Consider the following 26,369-nt stretch of genomic DNA (forward strand, 5'->3'; position numbering starts at 1 on the left):
AGAGTCGGATGCTTAACTGACTGAGCCCCCCGAGCGCCCCTGAAATCTCTCTTTTATGGCATTAATTGTGCTGAAGTGGGTGCAGCGCTCCTGCTCTGTGCATGTAAAATGGCCCTGAGCTTCGTGAATGTTCTCTATTCCTCAAGCTTTCATTTAAGGATCTGCTTAGCCTCTAGTTGTTTTAACCTGGATGAGCCCACTATGGGAGTAGAATTACTTGTGCTGTGGAAAAGGGACCAAGCTTATTATTCTCTCTTTTGTCACGTTTGTTTTAAAGCATAACGCTTATATATCCTGCTATTATAGAAAATAAAGCCAAGAGAATGCACGGATGCCTGTAAGTGACAGTCATTTGAGTTGGGTCTTGTTTTCTCCAGGTTTCTTCTAGCGAGGGATAGGTGCTCAGTGTGTCCAGTGCATGCTTTGATGAGGGCAGCCCCAGGCAACAACGTGGCTTGATTGATCCCTTAGCTAATCAAGCAGGTGCCTTTAGTAGGAATGTCAACAATTATCATTTTGATCTTGAGACATTTGGTGGCGGGGGGGGGGGTTGGGGGGGGTTGGGGGGGGTGGGGGGGTTTCTTACCTACGAAAGTGGGGAGATGGGAAAGAAAGGTTATTTATGGTGAATCTGGAAGCAGGGATGATATTTTACGGGCAGTGGTAAAGGAGACCAGGGGACAGGGATCTGAGCAGGGACGCTTTTGTCATTGCGGCCTGTCCCCACCCACCACTCCCTCAGCTGCCTTAGCCACCCTCAGACATTTGTTCTTTGTTGTGATCTTGGGGCTGAGAACAGAAGCTGCTCTTAAAAGGCAGCACTGGAACCTCAAAGGGAAATGGGGAGGAGGAAACAGCCATGTGTGATGTCTCCTACGTGCCCCTTCGGAAATTAGCAGAGGGAACAGAAGGTAAAGGTACAATGAAAAGTCTTCCGGGGTCTTTTGAGGGCGATTCAAAAGGTCACTTGTGGAGCCCGGTCCTGGAGATCGTCATCGTGGCCCCTAGCACCCTGAGTCACTCCTTCCTTGGAGTCCCTGCGTGCTGGGGGGCCGGGCAGTAGCAGGGGTGGGGTGGGGGAGAGTGTGGCCTCATGTCGTTACCCCTGTGCACCTGGGATTTCCCCCCAGCAGCAACGCTGTCTTTTCCCACTTGCTCTTAAAGCAAGAAATGGCCAACAAGGGTAGCCTTGGGAAAATTAGAGAAGCCTGACAAAAACTTTGAAAAGCCCCCGCCCCCACCGGGACAAGTGCCACCAAAGGACTTAGATCCGAACACCTGACGAACAGCCCAGGCCCCACCACCATCCTCTCTCCTCTCCTGCTCACACGACAGTAAGTCCTGAGCACTCGTCCCCGGCCTTTCCACCGCCATCTCTCTGGATTCTTCTAGACAATAGCTCTCTTGGGAACCCCTTTATGCCTCTGGCCGGGACTGACGCGATATTCCAGATCTCCCCACAGGGACAGGGCGTGCGGAGGGGCAGGGACAGAAGACACGGAGGAGGCTCCCAGAAGGTCCACACCCTCTGGCATAGACCCGAGGACACGGGGAGCGATACTGGAGCAGCAGGGAAGACACAGGGAGTGGGGATGGGCAGGAAGCCAGGGACAAGCCTCAGAACAGACTCACCCTGCCTCATGCTGTGTGTCACTGCCCACTTCAGGCTGGAGCCTGGCAGGGTCTGTCTGGGAGTGTCCACAGGACAGCCGTGGCCCGTCACGGCAGAGGGAACCTTTACAGCAGCCCCGGGAGAGTCCGTCGAAAGCCCGGAGGAATCAGGTAGTGAACGGATAAACAGAATGATTAGCGGGTGATAGTAATAGGAAAAACGCAAAGCTTTAAGCAGTACGGAAAGCAGTTCGCCACCGTATAAAAAACGTGGAAACGCTAAAGGCAGCTTCGCGTGACTCAGCCCTTTCTATTGACAACCCAGAAATGAAGTCACCGAATCGCGGGAGGAGTTGGGGACACTCAGGTGCCTGCTTCCATTAGGACTGCTCAGAACAAAATCAACAGAAAGGCATCTGTTGATAGAGTGGACGGCACACCCACCCCGAGTGCCGGAAGGTGAAGAAGGTCCCATCCCCGGCTTCGATGCCGACGTTGGGGGGAACGCTTCTCGTCTCTCCGTGTCACACTCAAGCCTGCCTGGGGCAAGAGCACAGGGGCTCATGTGCCATCTGTCTAAATATTTTTAAAACTATAAATCGAGCTGGCCAACTGTTAGATGAAATATATTCTCTCCTCATCCTTCGATAAATATACCTTTGTGACCACGTCAAAAACTAGATTTGCTTTTAGCATTCTCAGAAATGCTCACGGAGTTCTGTGCTGGGTCACGAGATGAAGAAGGGCTTCCCCACCCCCAGCCTGTCCTCATTTCCACCACGCACATGTGAGCGATTATCCAGCCCACGTGGGCCCTGCTGACAGCCACGCCTCCATCACCCCTCGGTACTTGGGGAGAAGCTCTGAAGCGCAGTGCCCGGGGCAGGGTCCCTTTCCCGCACCCCTCCTCCATCTCACAGTTTGGCCCTCCTTCCATGGGGACTCCTGCACATGGGCCCTGCGCTTCTATGGAACCCCAGACGTTAAGGAAGTCGATCATTCCGACGAGAGGAGGACATCGGGTAGGTTGCCTTGTATTTTTGGGTCACGAAAGAGAAACAGCAAGTCTGGTTTTTTTTTTAAGAGCTCCAAATGAAGGCCAGTGAGATATGAATTCCCCCAAACTGCCCACACTCTCTTTCTCACCACTTTCTGGAAAAGAATTCCGAGCCTCCCCCTCAGACACCTAAGAAGAAGCAGAGAAAAAGCAGCCCAGAAGACGAACAGCTGCTCTACCCAGTGCATGCCTCACCCTCCTAGTTGGCCACACGCCCTGCATCGCCCTCTCTCGCAGACTTGGGGAGCAGAAGAGCGAGTGTTCCTGAATATCCCTCAATGGCTGCCTGTGGCCAGAGAGTCACCTTTCAGCTGAGGCAGCTCCCCTTTTTCACTGAGGCAGCTCCCCCTTTGGGGCCTGGTGACATGAGTAGATCCACCCCTAGGCTTCAGGGTGGCAAAGGCCAGTCATTTGCTGATAGTCTGACCGATAACTGAAGGTCATTTCCCCCTCCACCCCCCACCGCATCATGTTTCCCTGAGCTGCTAGAGAGTGGATGAGTTCCATGACAGTCACAGACCCACAGAGACCAGCCTTGCCGGGGATGGGACCCCCTGTCTAAGGCTGGACTTTGGAAGGAGACCAAGGGGTACAGCTGGGGTACGGGAGCAAGGCAGAGAAAAGATGTGGGAAGAAGTGGCACCAGAAGGCAAGACTCTTTGGGGCCCAAGTATCCCACATTTACTACTTTATAAACATGAGTTTCACAAAGTCGGGAGTCTGCCCTCTGGAGCGAAATCCTAGAGAGTGGGTCTCTTGGCATTTGTTTATGACATTTGTCAGCAAAGGATGGTTTTTATTTTATTGCCATTAGCATATCAAAGTATAAATAAGCAACACTGCTCCGATTTACCCAGAAAGTTTCCTCGGGAAATCCCTGGTGATCCTGGGGGGGGGGGGGGTTGCCTACAAGGGGAGAAAAAAGGCTCATCCTGTCAACATCTTGCAGTGTCTTTCTCCCCCAGCTTGAGGATGAAGAAGGTTGTTACCTTTTCGAGCAGAGTAATTTTCACAGAATAGTAGAAAACAAAAGAAATTCTGAATAATAAAATTAACACTGAATATTGGTGGGGGTTTTTTTTGAAATCTACATGTAAATGACATAAAAGTTAGAATTTCATCCTGAAAACTTTGCTAGAGATCTGTTTCTTCATCCGAAATAATTAGTGGTTATTATTATGTAAAATACTAATAATTTAGCAGGGAAGAAAATAAGTTTCAGAGTAACTCAGATGGTGTCTTACTAATGTCCATGATCTCTGTACCTAAATCTGCTTATCAGAATGATTGAAGAAAATGCAGGATGTACAGATCTCCTAGTGGGGTGGTCATAGGCTTTTTCTGAATTATAGCTAGAGTCTTTCTGGTACTTTGAAAACATGCATTGGAAACTGTAAAAGTTGCATTTTGCATATCCCTGAAAGGTCGAGAAATGTTTTTCTGAGATCAGGATTACTATACTTTTACACTTTTGTTCTTGTCTTTAAGAAAATCTTCTTCTTCCTTTTGTGCCCTTTATCCTTTGTACTGTAAAATTCCCATACCCATTCTTTTATCAAAAGTCAAGGAAAACTTCCCAAATTTCCATAATTACATTCAGGTATAAGCTCCTGGGTGCTCTGTGGAAGTGACACTATTTAGACAGCATTATTTGGCATTCTTTTAAATATATGTATGTGTGTGTGCACACACATACACACACACATATACACACACACATATGTGTGTGTATATGTGTAATATACATACATATATGTGTATATATATATACACACACACACATGTGTGTGTATATGTGTAATATACATACATATATGTGTATATATATATATATATATATATACACACACACGTGGTTTTTAGGTTTTTGAATGGAAAAAGACAGAAAACATAATATAATAGACGTTACCAAAGTTAAACAGATATTCGCATCTGTTTAACAGTTGAGAGACAGCATAGTACAGTGGTTACTGTCATTAACAGGGAGGATGAGTCATACAAGTTACTTCTCTTGCCTCAGTGTTCTTCATCTGTGAAATGGGAATAATTACAGTAGCGACCTCATAGAGAAGATTAAAGGAGTTAATGTTTGGAAAGGTCAGGGTCTGGTACATGGAAAGTGCTCTATACATTTCTGTCAAATTTTAAAAGGAAAAGTATCTCTTTTTTTAAAGTTATTTTGGTTTTACTAGTCTCTGTCCCAAACATGGGGCTTGAGCTCACGGCCCCAAGATCGAGAGTCATATACTCCTCTGACTGAGCTAGCTGGGTGCCCTGAAAGGAAAACTATCTTTCTGTAATTGCTTCAGGCTCTCTGGCATTTTTAAAGAAGTAAAATGTAAAATTCGATCTTCTTTTCTTCCTCCCTACTTTCCCAGAGCTAACTACATGCTGAAGTTGGGGGATGTGACCGTCATGCCATTTTTAGCGCTTCTACTGGTATATCATAAATAGTATATATTATTTTTCTGCATTATAAAACTTTACATAAATAGGAACATATTGCGTGCATCCTTGGTAACTTTCTGCAGCCATGCAACATTATGTTTTTGATATTGATACACGTTGATAGTTGTGGTTCTAGTTTCTTCATTGTAAATGCTGTTTACTGTCCCATTATATGAATAAACCACTGAGAACAAAGTGGTGGGAAATGGTGCTGTAAACAGCATCTTAGAACAAGTGCTTGGCTTGTGAGATTCTTCTCTCTGATGGATAATTTAAAGTCAGGTGACGGGATGAACATCTTCAGTTTTACCAGGTATCCCACGAGCAGTGAATAGCAGACTGCATTTTCCATGACTTCACCAATACTTGGGGTCACTGGGTTTACTGACTTTTGCCTCTCTGATGGGTATGCAGTGCCATGGTTTCCATTTTTATTTCCGTAATCAATAGTGAGGTTGGGCACTTTTATGATTATTGGCTGCTGGGGCTTCTTCCTCTGCAAGTTGCCTTCTTATGCCGTGAGTTTGGGATATCTATTATTTCCCACTTTCTATTTTCTTATTGATTGATAAGGGTTCTTTATTCTGAATACTAGTCCTTGGTAGAACATGTGACTTGTAAATGACTTCTCTCAGACTGTGGTTTGTCTTCTTTATTTTGGTGATAATGCCTTTTACAGTAAAAATATTCTACAATGTAGTGTCATTCAGCAGTATTTGTCTCTATGGCTTATGGTTTTTATTTCTTTTAAAAGTCCCTGTAATCCCTGGGTGGCTCAGTCAGTTAATCATCTGACTCTTGATTTCAGCTCAGGTCATGGGATCGAACCCCGCGTTGGGCTCCACATTGGGTGTGGAACCTGCTTAAGGTTCTCTCTCTCCCTCTCCTTCTGCTCCTCTCTCTCTCTCTCTCTCTCAAATAAAATAAAATAAAAGTCCCCATATCAGTGTGTTAGGAGACAGCATCGTGTTTTGTTTTGTTTTTTAAATCTCGTAGTTTTAACTTCTCACAGGTCTTTAGTCCATCAGGAATTTATTTTACTTATAGCATAAGGAAAGGATTTTTTTTTCTTTTTTTACTTTTTCCATTTTGAGAACCAGCTTTCCTCACACTACTTCTTGAATAGTCCTTTCTCCATGGCTTTGTCCCACTCCTTCTGCCATATATCAAGCTTTCATAAATCCCGTGTCTTTTTCCGGGCTCTTTTGTTCCATAATTCTGTTTGTTCCATCCCTGTGCCAAAACCACAGTGTTAATAGTGTTGATAGCTAGTACAGCAAGTACTCCCTCTTACTGTTTTCTTCAGAATTGCAGGATTGTTGCTGTCAGTGGTATATTTTTATTAAACTGTGTTCTCTAATTTTTTTTCTAGTATCCGGGGTTGCTGTTGAATCTATATATTGATTGTACATCATTCAGTCATATTGAATCCTCATTAGTTCTAATAGTGTGTCTGCAGGTTTCCTTGGATTCGCTGTTATATCACCTGAGAAAAAGCAGTTTTGATTATCCCTCCTAATCCATATGCGTTTTTATTTCTTTTTCTTGTACTAACGGTGCTACTCAGACTGACTTCAGATGCAGCGATAACAAAAAATCTGAGTTTCAAGAGTTTGTTTTTGAGTAATCTCTACACCCAACATCGGGCTCGGGCTTACACCCCTGAGATTAACAGTCTCATGCTACACTGACTGAGCCAGCCTGGTGCTCCTATTCCCCCGCAAAAATCCAAGTTTAAGGACAGTGTTTCTAATGTTTCATCATTAAGCGTTACCCTTCTTTGAGGTTTTTGGTTGGATACCTTTCGCCAAATTAAAAGAGTTCTTACTTTTAACTTATTTTTTCTTAACCTGTTTCTGACGCTATCAAGATTATCGTATAGAGCTCCTCTTATTTCTTATTGTAGAATACATTAGGACTAGACTATGTAGTGTCAAACCATCCTTATATTCCTGAGATAAATTCTTCTTGGTCATGATGTATTTTTTCATACTTTGCTAGGTCTGTTTTGCTAATATTTTATTTAGGGGATTGCGTTTAAATGCCAAGCTTTTCCTTTTACTACTTGCCTATCATTCAGATTAATACTAGCCTTATAAAATGAATTGACAGGGCGCCTGGGTGGCTCAGTCGGTTGAGCAGCTGACTCTTGGTTTCAGCTCAGGTCATGATCCCAGGGTCGTGGGATCAAACCCCACATCAGCGTCTGTGCTGAGCATGGAGCATGCCTAATATTCTCTCTCTCTCTCTCTCTCTCTCTCTCTCTCTCTCTCTCTCTCCCCCTCTCTGCTCTTCTCCCCTGCTTGTTCTCTCTCTCTCTCTCTCTCTCTCTAAAATAAAATAACAATAAAAAATTTAAAAACATAAAATGAATGGACATGGCAATGTTTAATTTAACTGACAGCTCACCTGAAGTATAAGAAAGAATTTAGTTACAGTTGTACCGTACTTCTCATACTTAATTCCGGTGTGTCTCACAGCATTTCATGCATTTTCCACCCTAACTGCTGACTAACCTTCAAGATTAAATTATTGACTCCCTTGACATTGTGCAAGTTCTGTAGTGACTGTGCATTATAGCTTCTTCAGAGGCAAGTTTCTAACTATCCATGTAAACAAGCAGTAAGATCCACTGGGAATGAATAGGGTCCCAGCCCCAGAAATCAGCACCCGACACACTCATGACTTCAACACAGCTTGAATTCCAGAAGTCATCAACACATTCTTCAAGGCATTTTTTTTTTCTTAGAGAAATGCCTTGGGATCTCACTTCAATGGTACTATCATATCACTTGAGTCCCAGGTATACCAATTTGTCTGGAACAAAATAAAGGAGTTAATCGCAATGGTGCCATGACTAAGACTTTGTCTTGAGAATGAGTGCCTCCGAGCAGGATCTCTGTCCGGTGACTACTGCCTGTCAGGTTGTTGAGTGGGGCAAGACTCTATCATATTCAACTTCCAACAGACTTATTTTTTTTTAACATCTTCTTCCGTGATGCTAATGCAGGTGGCTCCACAATTAGGACTCTTTAAAGCACATTGTAAATTAGAATTTGGCATAAAATTGCATTTATTTGCCAGGAAATTCTTAGTCTTTCATAAAGACTCTCCCTTAGGGATTCTCCAGAGGGCCACCATAGTTCCTCAATTATAACTAATAGAAGATAAATTAGTTAAAAGACTTCACAAAGTCTTACAGTGCCTTAAATATCTGGTATCTGGATGAAATAAGCAGCTATTTGATTGATATAATCGTTCTTCAGATACTTCTGCAAAGAGTTGCTGGTTACCCAAAACAAAGACACTGAAAGCTGAGAGGTTATTCCAAAAATAAAGATTATCAACTTTCTATGGAGAATAAATTTTCTATTACCTTGTTCCTCCTCACAAGGCAACTGTTGCCATCCTGCTTTGTCACCTGCTTGAAAAGCTACTCCATAGGAAGGGACATAGCAGCATGGGTCTGCTCAGGACGGGAAAAGTTACTGACATCTGAGGGCATGCTGGAGCTTTTCAAGGAACCCACGCAGACTTGTCTTGAAAACGCTGCTGTGTCCGAAACACAATGCCAGCGGGTGTTAGCTATGAATCGCTAACTTCTAAAGAACAGTGTCGTTTATGGAGCCCCTCTGGAGGGGTTAGAACACAGAGGGTGACCAGAGGCTTACCTCTGTACTTCCCATTTCTGGTATAGGACCCGGCACATCATAGGGGCTTATGTAGTGAAGGGATTAAGCCATCCCTACAGGTCCCCTTCAGTTCATTTTGTTCTAAATCATAAGACTCTTGAATTCAGTCTCTTAAGGATACACCAGCGTGTTAACTAATCTGGAATCTTTTGTTTATATCAACCACCAATGCCGTCCCCATTTCGGATGCCAGTTTACAATTCTGCCGACGCCAACGGAAATTTTTCTAGGAGCAGCCTCCTTGGCCCATCTCTTCCGGCTGAAAAAACTCCCCGGTTTCCTGAAGAGAATCCCTAGTTGGCCACTCTCTTTAGATCTGTGGAGGTTACCTTTTGAAACGATCAAATGAAAGCATACTTATTCTAGGAAATGGAGAATATGCAGAAAAATCAGAGAGAACAGTATCATCCATGACCTTATCACCCAAAGACAATGACTCTTCTTGTCACTTTGGTGTGCAGTCATCAAATAGGTAGACTTACCATGAACTCGATAAAACCAAGGTTCAGGTCCCCATGCGTAAGTAATTAACTTTCCTACTGGATTTGATATTTCTAATTGTTCTTAAAGAGGTCCCTCAAAACTGTATAAGCTTCAGACCAAACAAGACCTGTTCCATCATCCCTGCCATCAAGGTGATTAACTGATTTCTACAAATCTGGTTCCTTTCTGTTTTGTAGTATGCTTTACCACTTACCAAACTATAAAAATTTTCTCGTATCCTTCTAGAATTCCTTTAATGACAGCATAGTGTTCAACGAATTGATTTATCAAATGAATGGATTTATTAAATGACTCCCCTAATGTTGGAATTCCCCTATGTTCTTCCTATAGATGATGCTTTATTGAGGATCCTGACAACTGCATCTTTATGCATAAATATGTAGAAATGAAATCACCGGCTCAAACCGTATGTGTAATTTAGAGGGCTTTTGACACAAATAGCCCTTTAGAGAGGTGCTGTCAGTTTACTTTCCCAACAGTGGTATGTGAGAAAATTCATTTTCCCAACCCTTGTCAGCACTGTTTATTGTATTGTAAACGCCTTTGCCAATTTCACAGGTATAAAAAGCTATCTTAATATTTTCATATTTATATTTTTCTTATTAAGTTGACAACTGAGTTCCCTACCAGAAAGTACTATAAGCGCTCTTTCTATTTTTAAGTCATTGGCCGTTTGCAATAGTTGTAATGCAAATACTGATTTGCATAATCATAAATTGGATTTGGAGAAACTGAGGAATGTAGGTCATTTGGATTGTCCCCATCATCTGCCTGTGGGAAATGCCATTTAGGGGAGATTATGGAAGGCATGCCAGAAGGGAAGCATACATATTAGATTGGCCACATTACAGGGAGAATTGAATTCATTTCAGCTGAAAGATAGGTGAGCATCTACTACGAGTCTAACATTCTGCTATATATTCCCATCTGATGAATGCAGGTAATCATACTGTGGAATTAAAAGCTATACTTGTGGAGCGCCTGGGTGGCTCAGTCGGTTAAGCGTCTGACTTCATTCAGCTCAGGTCACGATCTCACGGTTCATGAGTTTGAGCCCCGCGTCGGACTCTGTGCTGACAGCTCAGAGCCTGGAGCCTGCCTCGGATTCTGTGTCTCCCTTTCTCTCTGTCTTTCCCCTGCTTGCACTTGATCTCTCTCTTAAAAAATAAATAAACATTAATTTTTTTTAAAAAAAAGCCATGCTTGTAATTTCAGTAAAACACAATGTGAGCACAGGTGTAAGAAAAATTAATTCCTGGGGCACCTGGGTGGCTCTGATGGTTAAGCGTCCAGCTCTTGATTTCAACTCAGGTCACCGCCTCCCAGTTCGTGGGTTTGAGCCCCACATCGGGCTCTGCGCTCACGGCACAGAGCCTCTCTCTGCCTCTCCCCTGCTTGCGTGCACGCACACACATTCTCTTGTTCTGTCTCTCAGAATAAATAAACTTGAAAAGAAAGAAAAATTAATTCCTCGATTCTCAGTGGAAACGTGACACAGGAGTGGTCGCGGAAGATGGCTCAGAGGAGGAAATGTGTGTGCCGAGCAGACTGGTGGGAAGGTCACCCACGGTGGCGGTGCAGCGTGCGTCGTAAGCGTGCATGCTGAGTTCACAGAACAGCAAGATTTGCGGCACATCCAGAGTGCCATAGGACTGCGGCCTGGTGTGGGGTAATAGGGCAGTAATGGGAGACTGAGGTCTGTATTGGCCCATTCAGGCTGCTGTCACAAACTCGCATACACAGAGTATCTTAAAACAGCGTATTTGTCACAGTTCCAAAGGCTGGAAGTTCAAGACCAAGGCGCCAGCAAATCCGGCTGGTGCCCGGGGAGGACCCACTTCACGGTTCGCCAATGGCTCTCTTCGCAGTCTATGTCCGTGTGACAGAGAACGGAGAGAGAAAACAAACTCTTGTGTCTCTTCTTAGAAGGGCACTCCTGGCATCGGGGTCCTCCACCCTTGGGGGGCCTAATTACCTCCCAGAGGCCCCACCTCCAAACACCATCACCTGGGAGATTAGGGTTTTAACATAAGAATGGGGGGGGGGAGGGAGGCACACAGACATTCAGTCCGTAGCAAGGCGACTGGGTGAAAATCCTTGCTTAACTACATCAAGACAAGGAATATTTGAGATGTCCCACGTTCCGGAACTCATTCCGAGATTCAAAAGATTACAAGGATGTATAGCCCCAGCGTGATCTGCCAAGCGTACTTTATTTCTGTTTTGTAAAATGTGACCAAGAGTTCTTGGTGAAAAATCCACATTGCCTTTGCAGGGCCATTGAGGTGGAAGAACCCTGGGACATTCTGGCCTCTCAGAGGGGCTCCAGGTGTCTTGAGGTTGATTTCAGTACTGTTGCTTTCAGAGCCCTATGCCTGCCCCGGCTCCCCTCGGCAAAGTGGATTGTTTCCAACCATGTGTCAGCGTTTAAGTGGACTTAAAGACGGGAATCTTTTTTTTCTGAACTGCCCCCCACCCCCATCATGCTTCAGTATCATCAAGCAGATGGGCAGGAGAAGAGTGTGAGGACAGCTAGCATTGTCCAGAGAGGAAGACTGGAGGAGATGGGTAAGACCCCGTGCAGAATTTCAGACGCCTTATGCGTCAAGGGAGGGATCGTGGGGTCTGTGGATTGACAGAATGGGATATCGAAGCTAGATAGCCATTTACTAGCTTTCGCTTTAGGCAGGCACCTTGGACCTTCTGATCTTCCTTTTCCTTATCTGTGACACGGGGCCATCATAGCCACCTGACAGGAGACACAGTGCTGATGGGAAAACCGTGCATCCCGTTGCTGACACATAGCAGACCTCCTCTAAAGGCGTTTCCCTGTCCTCCTCCTTCACAAAATGAGAGTTTATGATCCAAAGTCCTTCAGACTGCCCCTGGAATCTGGATCAGGCAGTACAGCCGAGGGCTAGGAAAGTAGCCAGCGTGTACTGAATCTCATCACCGTGCCAGTAAAACGCCATCGTATATTAAGAGATTGCCTTCTGACTTAAAGCATTTCTAAATACCTCTCCTGAGTCAAGAAAGCAAACTGAATCCAGTGTAAAAAGACTCTTCCCCTCTGTTTGAAAAGGCATTTTTCCCGTCTTCTCCGGATTTTCACGATCTCTAACTGGACTCGTAGCCCCAGCTGGCAGCTGCACCAGCCAGACCCTGAGGTAACCGTCATTTAGGCCCAATCTTTTCTTTTTTTTTTTCACTCAGAGCCTACAAATTCTATTTCAAGCACACACACGTACAGAATGCAGATGTGGGAATGAGAACCAGGCCCTCTGGGTGAATGAGGCTGTCCTATTTGACTGTAGCGAGGCCATAAGTAACCCATTGGCGGGGGCCTCGCCCAGGCATGGTCGGGTCCCAGACCTCAAGAGTGGTTTTGGCATTTTGCTACGGCATTACCGATCCCATTGGGGCAGTCACCATGTCTCCCGTTTGGGACGAAAAATTGCAAGATCTGTGTGATCAGACAGACTTGAAAGGATTTTTCTGAACCCTGAGGAATGTGTAACGCCATGGATATTTTGAAAAACTCACTCCCTGAAGAAGTTGAGGATCAAAATTTCCTCGGAGGGGAAATCTAGCTGCTTATGCTCAGCGCAGAAGGACTGCTCCAATCAAGGAGTAAGGAAACAGCTACTTCAGAAAGTATTTCTAATCTGTGTACAAATCAGAAACAAGACTACTAGGCTGTTTCATGGAGCAAAAGCCCTTACAGCTTGCACAGACCCCAGACGAACATTCCTTTTGGCTGACTGACAAACCATTCATTCCTTCACTCATTCAACAGACATTTGTTGAGAACTTGCTGCGCGACAGGTGGTATCTATAGGCACTAAGGGTTCTGTGGTGAACAACAACAAAAGTTTAAAAAACAATCCCGGACCTCATGAAGGTTACAGTCTAGAGGAAGAAAGTGATGACAAATAACAGCAAGAGTTAAAATATGAATTACACTGTCTGTGAATGTTACTGAGGAATAGAAATGAAATAAGAATGGGGGGGTATGAAGTATTAGGGTGAATGGTTGCTGAAATTTTGGACAAGGTGGAAAGGCCTCATGAGAAGCTGATTATGATAAATACCTCATTGATGGTCTGCGTGGATATAGACCGAGATCAAAAATATTTCCTTCCGGATTTTCAAAGCTATTTCTCCATTGTCTTCTGGTTTCTGAGTTGCTATTGACTGACTTTCTTTTTCTTCCTTTCTTCCTTCCTCTTTCTTTCTTTCTTTCTTTCTGTCTTTCTTTCTCTTTCTTTCTCTTTCTTTCTTTCTCCTTCCTTCCTTCCTTCCTTCCTTCCTTCCTTCCTTCCTTCCTTTTCTTCCTTCCTTTCCTTCCTTCCTTTCCTTCCTTCCTTTCCTTCCTTCCTTTCCTTCCTTCCTTTCCTTCCTTCCTTTCTTTCCTTCTTTGCTTCCTTCCTTCATTTTATTTACTTTTTTATTGAAAAATTTTTTAATTTATTTTTTTTAGAGAGAGAGAGTAGGGAAAGGGCAGAGAGAGAGGGAGAGAGAGAATCTTAAACAGCTTCCATGTCCAGCACAGAGCCCATTGGGGGCCTCCGTCTCAGGACCGTGAGATCATGACCTGAGCTGAAATCAAGAGTCAGAGGCTAGACCAACTGAGCCACCCAAGCCCCCTCCGGGTGGCTGTTCTAATGCCTTTCTGACCTTCCTCCCCAAATCCCTGGGAACTTGTAGGACCTTCTGTTCTCCCCTTACCATCTGGAATGTCTCAGTGACAAGCCCGAGTCTGTGGTGTGTTTCATAAGCTTTTTCGATCTCTCATGTCAGGTCCTTCAGTGTGGGGGAACATTTTTTCAGGATACTTTTTGTAGAACTTTTGCTTTCCCTGATCTCTTTTATCTAAATTCCAGTTAGTAAGACTTGGGATGCTCTGAAATAATTCTGTTTTTCTTATTGTTTTTCACTGTCTCCTGTCCCGTCATCTTTTTGCTCTACTTTCTGTGATTTCATCAACTTTTTTCTCCTCTCTGAATTTTTTTTTTTAATTAAGTAATCTGTACGCCCAACCCCAAGATCAAAAGTCACATGCTCTACTGACTGAGCCTGCCAGGCACGCCTCTTCTCCCTCAATTCTTAATTCCTGCTGTCATGGTTCCCAGAGACTGCCCTTGTTCTCCAAATGTTCCCCTTTTCTTGGACAGTCTCATCTTTTCTGAGTTTCTGTTTTCTGTTTGTTTTGGTGTTTCATGTTAGTGGTTTCTGTGAAATGTCTGTTAATCCTGGGTAGTCTATGAGTGTGTGAGTGGGGCATAGTCGTACTAACTGGAAGCTTTCATATGGGGTTGGACCACTTCGCAATGAGGTGATCAGACAGCACTTGACCATTACCCTCAGGTGTAATGGAACCCCTGTAGGGCTCCTCCAGCTTCCTGACTGAGGGTCACCTCTTTGCAAGCATTTTGTCAGAAGGCACCTCACCCACTCTCCCCTGTGCCTGATGAGCCAGAATCCAGTCTGTTTTTTTCTACCTCTTAAGTCTTCTTCTGTAGGGAGTCGGTTGGCTGAGTGGGGTAGAAGGGGAGTTTCAAACCGTTTGCAGCACCATTAAAAAGAAGGAACAGTTCCATCAGGCTTCATGCTTTGCACTCAGTCTGAATTCCTCCCCTCAGAAGGATCTGGTGCTTTGGTTTTGGAGCTTCCCTGGCCCTGCATGTTTTTTGTTTGTTAGTCTGCTTTGTTTTGTTTTGTTGGTTTTTTTTTAAAGGGATATTTCTTTATTTTATTTTATTTTTATTTTATTTTTTGAGAGAGAGAGTGCTTAAGTTCGCACACAGGTTGGGGAGGGGCAGAGGGAAAGGGAGGGAGAGAATCTCAAGCAGGCTCCACGCTCAGCACAGAGCCTGATGCAGGGCTCAATCTCACGACCCTGAGATCATGACCTGAGCTGAAATCAAGAATCAGACACCCAACCGACTGAGCCACCCAGGCGCCCCAGCCCTGCATGTTTTATGTGGAGTTCTCCCCTTGAAGACTTAGGTGTTGACTTTCTCTTGTCTGTTGTTGTTTCCTCTCTCATTCCCTTAATTCTTTAATTTACACTTTGTTAATCTTCGTTGTCACTTTAATGGACTTTCAGGAGGAGATGAGACGAATTCGTTGCATGAATTGCCATCTTTAATCAGAAACCATATTCTATTCTCTTTTGAGTCTCTCCTGCCAAAGCTTACTCTAAGGGTATTAGTCTGTCCTCAATAGATTCTCACAGGAAGTGGATTCAAATGAAATGTCTGGATCTTTGATATCCTGTTTCAGTTATACATTTCTGAATAACAAGGGACCCTAAACATAGTGAGTTAAATTAACAACTATTTATTTGCTTTATTCTGTAGTTTCGGCAGGGCTTGGAGGGGGCATTGCATTTCTGTTCCATCTGACAGCTGGAGCAGGTCACCTGGGAGCTGGAGGTGCTCTCAAGATGGGTCACCCGCATGACTGGCCAGTGGTCCGGCTTATCGAATGGGTGCTTAGTGGGGGCTGTCAGTCAGGACTTTCATTCTTCTTCATGTGGCCTCGCCATTGGGCTCAGTTGGACTCACAGAAGCTTGGTTCAGTGAGGGAGCGTCCAAGACCACACTCATCAAGAAGATAAGGTCTAGTGTGCAAGCACTTACCAAGCCTCCATTTTGCATTTTACATGCTAATGTCTCATTGGTCAAAACAAGTGAGACATGGTCAAACCCAGACACAATGTGGTAAGGGATTACACTCACAGGGGTATGAATACCGGGAGGTATTGTTCATTGGAAGCCACATACCCCCTGGAACTCCAAAATTCTGTGATCTGATGTTTCCATTTGTCTTTTGGGTAACTGGTTTGCTCCATTTTCTTTATGAAACTTTGGGGTGCCAGATTCTTTTCTTAGATAGTTTCATTTGGCATAAACATTCAATAAATATGTATTAGAGCCACAGAAATATTGTAGCCTTTCCACTTAACATGTCTCTGAATGGACTATAAAGATTTAAACTATATAGCGTACCCATCGCTATAATGATTGTGTTGTTAGTTAGCGAAAGACATGGGGAAAATCACCCTACGGAGTCAAATGCCTAAATATTCCTTTCAGGGGAATCAAGTATTGTCTTTTGCTTTCGGCTACCAGAAGTTAGCTTCCTGTGTCTGGTTTTAAGAGTTGAAAATTAGCCTCTTTAACATCTGCCTGGACTCCAAAGAATAAAAGTGAATATTTATGCAAATCTTTGGAAATTCCAAACAAATGTCTCTTGTTACACTCTTTCCAAGCTTGTCCTGAACATTGCTGTCTGTGGTAAGACAGGAGTGGCTGAACTTTTGCTGCGTGTTGTGTGCATCTTGATCTGGGACTGATAACCGTGTTCATTTTGCATGCAGGGGTTCTCTATCTCCAGTATGGGGATGAAACCAAGCAGCTCAGGATGCCGAATGAAATCACAAGTGCAGACACAATCCGTGCTCTCTTCGTAAGTGCCTTTCCACAGCAGCTCACCATGAAGATGCTAGAGTCGCCCAGTGTTGCCATTTACATCAAAGACGAAAGCAGAAATGTCTATTATGAACTAAACGATGTAAGGTAGGTAGTTACATCGTGAGTGTGTGTGCGTGTGTGTGTGTGTGTGTGTGTGTGTGTATGTGTGTGTCCAACATACTGCATTTAGCATTGTTACAGTTTGTACTGAGTCCTAATCTCTCCGTGTCCCCATGAACAAAGCACAGCTATTACCCTGATTGGTAGGCTTATCTTATCCCCAGGTGTGGATTCACGATCTGCTTTTCTGTAATCCATTTATAAGGTCTGGCTTACAAAGATGAGGACAGACTTCTTCCACATAGTTCCTTGCCTATTATATCTGAAAAGAATGTTAAGAAATAATCTAGTCCACTAAGAGTTAGGGAAACTGAGGCCCAGAAGGTAGTGGAGGGACTTGACCAACACCATAAGGCCATGCTTGTGACTGGAACTTTCCCAGCTCCTTCTCAAGTGCTCTTTCCCTCACAGAGGCCGTGAAACATTTTAGGTAATGATCCCACTGCGCCATTATTTACACCAACAGGTTAGAGTCGAAGCAGGGGACCCTGTGCTGTTGTCCACAAGAAAAAAGGCTGAGAAACATTGTCCTTTTTCATGTTTTTCTTAAATAGTTGGCCTTACCAAAGAATCTCACTTCCCAGGTGGGCTTTCTCCAGGGCCCCCAGGAGAATGTCCTCTCAAATGAAGCTAAGCAGACTCAAGCCACAGTAGGCTGCACAGAAGTAAAAGCATCTGTGTCTACTGAGGTGTTGGTGTGTCCAGAGCAGAGGGGACCCATCTGATCTCTTCCAGCCAAACAGCCTGACAAACCGGACTTAGGTCAGCCCAGAAAAGCAGTCGCTCCTATAGCCTCTAGACATTTTAGAACTTAAAAAATTATGTAGTGACTAATTCAGCCCTTTCATTTTATGGGACCAGAAACTCAGATGTGTAAAAGTTAAAGGGCTCATTCAAGATCACACAGCCAGGTTATTTCCAAGCCCAGCCCCAGGCCTGACTGTCCGCATCCTTGGTGACGAGTTTCTTATTCCCTCGGAATGTTCCCTGACCAACTGACCTGGTCCACAACTTGGATTTTTGGGTCCCTTCCCCATGGGGACAACAGGATGCCCTGTTTCTTCATTATGAAATTAATAAGAACCACTTCCTAAAAATATGCCTCCTAGTGCATACTAAGTGTAAACTGATAAATATCTAACAATGATCACAGATGACATATTTAGGCGTGTGCCAAAGTGTATGAGTAATTTAGTGCTTTCAAAGTTTGACGCATGCCCTAAGGTATGGGTGCTACATCTGTTGCACGGCCTTGCTGCTTTTAAAAAACATGTTTAAATATTCATGGGTATCAGAAAATTCATGTCTGTTTTTTGAAATAAATTATTAATCAGCCTGTCACCAAAAAACAAAATCGAATTTATAGAGCATGAACTTAAACGTGGAGCGATCGCAGTATCTCTGAAGAGTGTGTTTGCGGTCATACGATCGCATGTAGTATTTTCACACAGACATACAGCAATTGTTTTACAGCAATTTTCTTGAATTTCCATGTTGTGCAGTCAGAGTACTGGAATAATAAATCCGTATGACACTACACGAAGCCACTTTTCATTATGGAGCTCAAGCCTGATGAGGTGATTAGAAACAATTGGACCCCACTGTCTTGCAACCATTTTTATTTATTTACTTATTTATTTTCATGCAAGCACTTTTAAATGGCAATGAGTCACGATTTTCTAGAGACTTTCCCAAACTCAGGGTGCTACTGCTAGGGTTTCCTCTACACGTTCTTCCAGAGTGTTGCAAGGAAGTCTTAGAAAAAGAGATGGGAGGGAGGTCAAAGAGGCAGAGGTCGCCCCAAATTTCAAACTGAGATACTTCTCCTTGATGCAAAGTCAGTTGATAAAATAGATAAAAATAGTGCTTGAGAGTAGATGGGATCCTTTCTTTAAACATTAATAATATTCAGTTAATATGTTTACATTTGTGAAAGTGATTTTAATCTCATTTAAAATGTTTAACTGGTGGGCCGCCTGGGTGGCTCAGTCGGTTAAGCATCCGACTTCGGCTCATGTCATGATCTCACGATTCATGAGTTTGAGCCCCGGGTCAGGCTCTGTGCTGACAGCTCAGAGCCTGGAGCCTGCTTCCAATTCTGTGTCTCCCTCTCTCTCTGCCCCTCCCCTGCTCGTACTCTGTCTCTGTCTCCCAAAAATGAATAAACGTTAAAAAAAAATTTTTTAATGTTTAACTGGAAAGTCATTGATTTATAACTTTGTCTATAATTTTACTTTTCAGTATTTTGATTTCCTTATAAAAATGGACCTACAAATATTTTAAGTGGGTAAAGTGTTTTTATTTCGTGATGAATATGATGTTTATGCTAGGTGATCAAATGTAGGTTTGTTTCCCAAGAATTACTCTCTTTCTTTGCTCATGTGCATAAAATGCCTCAATTATGTTTTATTTGAATGGGAGAATAACTTCTCACCATCGGCATTATATACAGTGCCCCCCTTCCCCACAAAATGTACCATGTAGATTATAACTGAAGACAATGGCTTTCATCTTCTGAGCCCAGAGACAAATTTCCTTTCACATCCAGTATTTTGGAGACAAATTTCCTTTCATATCTAGTATTTTTGAAGTGAGAGCGTATTTGTTAAACATTTAACTATTTCGTCATTGTGTTGGGTTCTTCGTATTTTCCTTAAGGAAATGCTGTAGAGCGGTCAGGTTGAAATCCCATGTTGTAAATGTTGCCATGGTAAATGCAATCTGGGCCTTTGCTGTTGGTTCCTCTTGGATGAGCATGTTTCTAAATTAATCATAAACCAACCTCATCTTTTTAAAATACCTTTAGAATCACACTAAGTTTTTTTCATGGCTCAAGTGAGGTTTTCAGCTTCTTCATATTGTCACTTGTGACTCCCTCCCCCCTCCAGCCACAGGAGGGTCCTTTAGGGAATTCCTGTATCCTCACCTTCTGTGAGCTCTTGCCTTTGCAGTAACCCAACCCCTCTCACACCAGCTTGTAATGAGCTACTTGAAGGCTGGGGCAGCCATGCAAGCTTGGGCTAGTCATTGCTTCAAAGCAATTACTGGCATATTTAAAGGAGGGAAGCAAGACCAGTCCAAGAATCCCTCACTTCATTTAAAACAAAACATAACCCAGTAATGCCAGAGATTGCGATCAGCCCACAGAGCGTGTGCTGCACCTGGAGGAAAGGAATGTGTCTTCCTGCACACATTTCCCTGAGCTCAGCGCACCGGCCTTGGGGAGACTCAGTGTAGACGGGGCTGAAAGTGCCCTGGGTGGCCCTTCTGCTGATGAAAGCTGAATGTGGAAGGAGAAGGACTTCATAGACGTTCATATGCTTTTAAACAATTATAAGGTAGGGCTCTAAGCAAGGTGTGGGACTTCTGTCCTTTGCTGCAGTATGGCTGACACTGGAGCTCTAAACGCTGGGCTCAGAAGGAGAAACAGACCAGCGGAAGACTTTCTCTGCTATTCCTTCTAAACACCCTGCACGTCCAGTAAGTCAACCTGTATGCAGAAAAGTCTTTTTAAAACCCACTGTGGAAGAGAAAAAAAAAAAAGCATCGGAAGGATACTAGTTTTGATCTTGGTGGTACTTTTTTTTTTTTTTTTTTCTGGACTGCAAATACATTTTCTTTTCCTTGCTGAAAGTATTTGAAGGGGAAACCATTTTCATTTGTGCGCATTCATGAGATAAGCAGAAAACCAGGTGTTTGGGCAAAGTAAACTATTAAATATTTAAATATTAACCAAATCTCTTTGAACGTATTGTAAGTATTGGAGCTTTATTGTCTCTTTAAGTGTTAGCTTTCCTTGCTCAAATCTTGAAAGAAAGCCCGTGCTACCTGGTATTTGTGGGTGGAGGACTCTGGGGAAAGACTGATACTTTCCTAAGAACAAAAACAGGATAAAAAAGCCTAGGTCACTTTTCTCCTTTTCCTTATTTATTTTTGCCTATTTTGTGGTGAAGGGACTTTTTGTCTGGTTGATTGTAGACAACAGCTGGAGTGTCTGTTCATGTCTTTTACCTGATTCTCCAGGGCAGGCAAAGGACATGGCCAAAATAAGGCTCCTTTCATCTGCCATAGTTATTGCTGTGTTTGATTCCAGGAACATTCAGGACCGATCGCTCCTCAAAGTGTACAATAAGGACCCTGCGCACGCATTCAATCACACACCGAAAACTGTGAATGGAGACATGAGGGTAAGTGTTCCCGTTCTATTTTTAATTTTGTTCGACAGGTCAGACCGGCCCATTCGTTCTCTGGCATGGTCTCCTGATGGCAACCACAGTCCACCATCAGATCTTAAAGGTTCTCAACACTCATCTTGTCTGATGACTCATTATTTGTTCCTTGGTAAAGAAATCAGATTTCCTGGACATTTGGGGCAAAGGGAGTGATATAGGGCCCGACACATCCTCATTTATCTCTAAGCATGGAATTTCGTTGTGTCCTCACTCCGAGGGGATCCTGAGAATCTTTGCATAAAAGTATCTGTGCTACGTACAATTAACTTACTCAGAGGATCTATTGCTCTTTTATTCTCCAATGAAAACTAACAAAACAACAACAACAAAAAAACCAATGTACAGTTCCACGTAGAATCTGTTAACATTCTCCTGTCAGCTATTCCAAGCATCCTACTTAAATTGTTCCCTTTCGAATTGAAGACCGTTTGCTGCTGTACTGTATTAATATTATCAGACCTTATCTGAATCACGTTGAAGGCATAGTCCAAAAATCTGCATGATTTGGGAGCTAAAGTTCTCTAGATGTAGATCATCTCAGAAGATTATCCAAACATTCAAAGCACACAGGGATGTTTTGAAGAAAAAAGCACCGGGGAACAGAAAAGGCAGATTTTTAAAATCACATTAATGCAGGTTCGCTAAAAAGGGATTGAGTTTCTAACAATAACGTTACGTTCCCCTCCAGCTGTACCTCCTCCCCACCACACACACAAATTTAGAAGATGCTGCACCATTTTATATCATCCTTTCTGAGGATTAGCACTTTGCTGGATGCTGGAGTTTAACTAGAAAAAAGTAAATGAATAGGTGTTCTTGTCAAAGAGACCCAGGCACTGTCCGTGTCGTGGTAGCATTCCCGAGGTAAGGCTGTCTCTGCTTCCGGACAGCACGTATCAGTTTGCTGTTGTTGCTGTAACAAATGAATATACGTTTAGTGGCTTAAAATGACACAGGTTTACTATCTTAAACTTCTCGAGGTCAGAAGTCTGACATGGTCCTCAGTGGACTATAAACTCCAGGAGTCATTGACAGGACATCAGCTGTCCTTTCTGGAAGCTGTAGAGAGAATGTTTCCATTTTTCCCGGTTTCTGGAGGTCACACGCATTCCTCGACTTGTGGTCCCCTTTCTCCATCTTCAGACTCAGCCAAATAGCATCTCTCTGACCCTGCTTCCATCATCACGTCTCTAACCCTCCCTCTTCCACTTTTAAGGACATTTGTGATTACATCGAGCCCACCCAGTGCTCCAAAATAATCTCCTTATTTTAAGGTCGGCTCTGTAGCAACCTTAATCCCCCTTTCCTGTATAGTCAGAGGTTCAATGGAGTTGGATACAGACATCTTTGGGGGACGATTGTTCTGTGTCCCCCACAAGGTGTGTGAGTTTAGGACCGAGAGGCCAGGAGGTCCGATCGAAAGCACTGGAAGAATTTCTAGGGAATGCTGGACTGCAATATGAGTGATGACATTGTGGGACAGAGCCCACACCTTGGGAAAAAGGCTTCTTGCGTCCTCAACTGCTTTTTTTATGTCAGAAATGATGTGCAATTTGAAGTGAAGGCTGTGTTGCTACTTCAGAAAATCTAGGATTTTGAGGCTTATTTTTAGCTAGTTACACTTTAAATGTAAACCAGCACCACGTGAAGACAGATTGAGTCATGCTGATCATGAAACATGGACTGAGTGTCATAGTACCCTTGCTTTTTATTATTTCATTATTTTTTCTCACTGACGTCCTTAAGTGTCTTTGTTCCCTTGGTATCCTTATTTTTTTGATATGTCTGGCCTTCGAACTGGACTTTCGTGGCTGTCACATTTCTGTTTCTGTTACGTGGAGGCCACACGGGGCCCCAGAATCGCCTCTGAAAATCTTGTTTATGGCTGGGGAGGACACCTGTTTTAACTCTTAAGCAGATGTGGTACCTACATAAAGACCAGCAGTGAGCACGTAGAGACTCAAATATCAAGCATATGGATGAAACCCGTTAGAATTCAGAACTTTGGCTATGAGTTTCAGTAAAGCTGTTCTGCTTTCACTTTTAGACGAGACCCTAGCGATCTTTCTGTGCTGCCCACAGCCTCCTTTTACACAGTGGTGTGTGTGTGTGTGTGTGTGTGTGAGGAAATCAACTGTTGTCCTCAGATGACAAGACAGCACATGTTCGCCATCCAACCCACAGACACGCTTTTAGGTTTCCATGAAGACTACTCAGATATGAGAAACAGAACGTGGTTTTAAAACCAACGAGGTGTGATCATGCCTGCAGTTTGTAACTTGGCCCCGATTTGCAGATTCCAGAAGCTAAGAGACATGGAATTCTCTCTCTTTCCTCCATGAGCGTGGCTGCCTTGCCATTAAAGGAAAGGAGGTTTTGGTGAGCCCGGCCTGAAGCCCAGCTGCGTTACCCCGTCAGTTATGGTAAAGAACAGAAAGAGAGAACAAAGCAGGGATCAATTGTTGTAGACTAAACCAAGCTGCGTGGTAGGCTTAGGGGAGCTCCATCCTTCCGTATGTTTGCAATGTGCACGTGGCCGTGAAGAAATCTGATGATAACTACTCGTATGAGTCAGTTACGCAGCCCTGCGCCTGATGTCATCTGCCTTCAACCACCAGCCTCCAGATGCAGCCTGGGACAGCCCGCCCGGCTGCCCACTCACTACCACCAAATACGCATATCAGCAGAAACATTGGTTGGATCAAGCAGGGGTGCAAAAACAGCAACACCAGAGCTTGGCAGTGGCCCCTGAGACCGTCTGGCAACGGTGCCTTTAAGATCTTACCTGCAAAACCCAAGAAAACGTGAGACTCCGAATCCACCACAGTCCGTTCCCCAGAGCGGTTTTATGATGGCGGTGGTGTTACTCAGGAAGCATGTTAGACTCAAGTATTAACTTTGAGGTTTTGGGCCCCAGAGCATGCACAGAATATGCCTGCTGGGGAAAACATGTGTCTAGTTTTTCATTTAGCATCTAGCTGAGCACTTCTGAGGCTAGTCTGTGGAAGGAGACTTGTAGTTTTCTGCTGGAACTGAGCACACCCGGCTCCTGATTCTTTACACGTGGGTGCAAATCACCCTGATCTAATTTAATCACATGGCTTTTGTTTTATTACAAAATTAGATAGTCGCTTTGAAATTTAGTTCCCAAGGGATTGAGCTCACCATATGGAAGAGGCCCTCTTGCAAAAAATGGTGCATGCATTCACAGGGCTTGCAATTCACAAATGTACAACTCAAAGATGAGCCATTCCATTTTGTGGCTCTCAGAGGGTACCAGTGACTTCCTGTTCACCAAACCCAGTGGCTTTTTCACAGTTAGGGCCTTTTCTACCTTTTTACGCACTTTGAGATTGCTACCTGAGATTTTCTGCTCCCATCTTTCAGTTCTTTCCCTCTTGTGTGTCTTTAATTTTTACTTGTATGTGACAGCTTTGCGTTTAGATATGCATTTCGAACACACTCCCCAGAATTGGCCCTACATCCTAAATTATTTCCTAATACCAAAATCAGTCGCTGCCTCCCAGACCTCTTTTATTTCAGGTCCGCATTTGCACCAACCAATGGTTTCCTTAGAAATCTTGGTTCCCATTACACCGCCATTTCTAAATCCCCTATGTATGTTCAAACACATCTCAGCCTGCTTCATTCACTAACTCCTCTTCCTTCTGCCCCTAAACCGTCTTCAGTGTGCTCAGGCAGAACTCACTACAGTGTGTGTGTGTGTGTTGAGTGTGTGTATATGTGTGAATTTGCTTTTGTTTAAACCTGTACCTTTTCACTTGTGGTTTTTATCTTACTGCTGGCTTCGCTTACCTCAACGTGGATGACCCTAGAAACTATAACCCTAACTTTGCATTTCTCTAGACTTCAAGAGCTCAGTGTTCAACTTCCAGTGACTATCTCCATGTGGATATTCTTCCAATGTCTCCATTATATCCTGTTGAAAAAAATCCTAATTTCTTTTTCTCCTAAGTCCTTTTCCTGCTTGCTTTTCTATTTTTGCACATGGTAGGGTGACTGCGATGGTGTATGTGTGTGTGTTTTGAAGGGTGGGGAAGAAGAGACTTAAAAAGTTGAGCTATCAGTGATTCTTTAAGTGCCTGACCCCTGTTTCTCAACACATCCCTGGTCACCAGAGCTCATGCAGGCCACTCAGCAAGGCCTCTCATGGATGGTCCTTCTACCATTGCCTGCACCACTGCTAACTTTTTTGAGCATTTATTACACACTCCTACAGGTGATCTCATTTAATCCCCAGGACAACATTTTGAGGCAGGCATCGGTATAAGCTCTCATGTTTATAGCTCAGAAAATAGTCACTTAGGTATGTTAAGAAATTTGTCCAAGAATACACAGCTAGAGAGTGGCAGAGCTGAGATTTGAACCCAGGTAGGTAGGCCCCGGATCCTCAGCTCTTGGCAACATGACTCTGCTGCTCTAGGTCTGGCGTTCAGTATTATCCTAGCAATCAGTCGTGCAACAGTCTTTAGCCAGGCTTCCAACTCTTCTCACCCCAGTCTAACGACGACTGTTCCCCAAGCCATACCCCTAAGCCCACCTTCCCACTGTGCAAAGAATAGCACAGGCCGATGGACAGTAGTATCATCTGCACCCCAACACCCAAGCAGAGACGCCTCACAGTTCTTACTCCAGGTGTGTGAGGTGGCCTTTCCTTCCCCAAATATCTACCTTTCAAAATTCTATCCATCTAGCACACTACAAAACGGTTGCCCAATTCCTTCTATAAGCTACTGGCCTGAGAAAAGGGTTGGCGGGGACAGTATTACGTTTCCTGGGTCACATCTATACCCTAACAACCAAATGCCATGTGTGTGCCATGTTAGGATCCTGATTGGAACAACCAACTCTAACAAAAGAAAAAAGAAAAAAGAAAAAAATCTTTGAAACCCTTTAAGAAATCCGAACATGTGTTAGAAATTGGATGATATTAGGGGATAACTGGTAATTCTGTTGGGTATAATAATGGCTTGCTGGTTATGTTTTTTAAAATGAGACATACTAAGTGTTTACAGGCTAAATGGCACGATAAATGGGACTTGCTGAAAAATAGTCCAGCAGAGTAAACCCAAAAAGTGGACATAGGTGAGACAAAATTGGTAAACTGCTGAAAAATGTCAAAGATAGATGAAAGGAATTCACTGTATTATTTTCTCCACTGTTTCTGAATGGTTGAAAATATCTGCATTAAGATCTGTCAAAACAC

The 26,369-nt window shown here is 43.7% G+C and overlaps 1 protein-coding gene across 4 annotated transcripts in view; it reads left to right on the top strand.

Moving 5' to 3' along the window:
* The window catches only part of KIAA1217 (KIAA1217 ortholog), a 302,681-nt gene that overhangs the window by 185,938 nt on the left and 90,374 nt on the right, over positions 1–26,369 (top strand). For all 4 annotated transcript variants that reach the window (XM_047066476.1, XM_047066479.1, XM_047066478.1 and 1 more), the window contains exons 4-5: positions 16,697–16,895; positions 21,004–21,097. In XM_047066476.1, coding sequence (XP_046922432.1) covers positions 16,697–16,895; positions 21,004–21,097 — 293 coding nt within the window. The remainder of the gene's footprint in view (positions 1–16,696; positions 16,896–21,003; positions 21,098–26,369) is intronic.

The sequence above is a fragment of the Lynx rufus genome, unplaced genomic scaffold (genome assembly GCF_022079265.1).
Source record: "Lynx rufus isolate CCGP_SWC_20201006 ecotype Redwood Valley unplaced genomic scaffold, mLynRuf1.p SCAF_7, whole genome shotgun sequence".
NCBI lineage: Eukaryota > Metazoa > Chordata > Mammalia > Carnivora > Felidae > Lynx > Lynx rufus.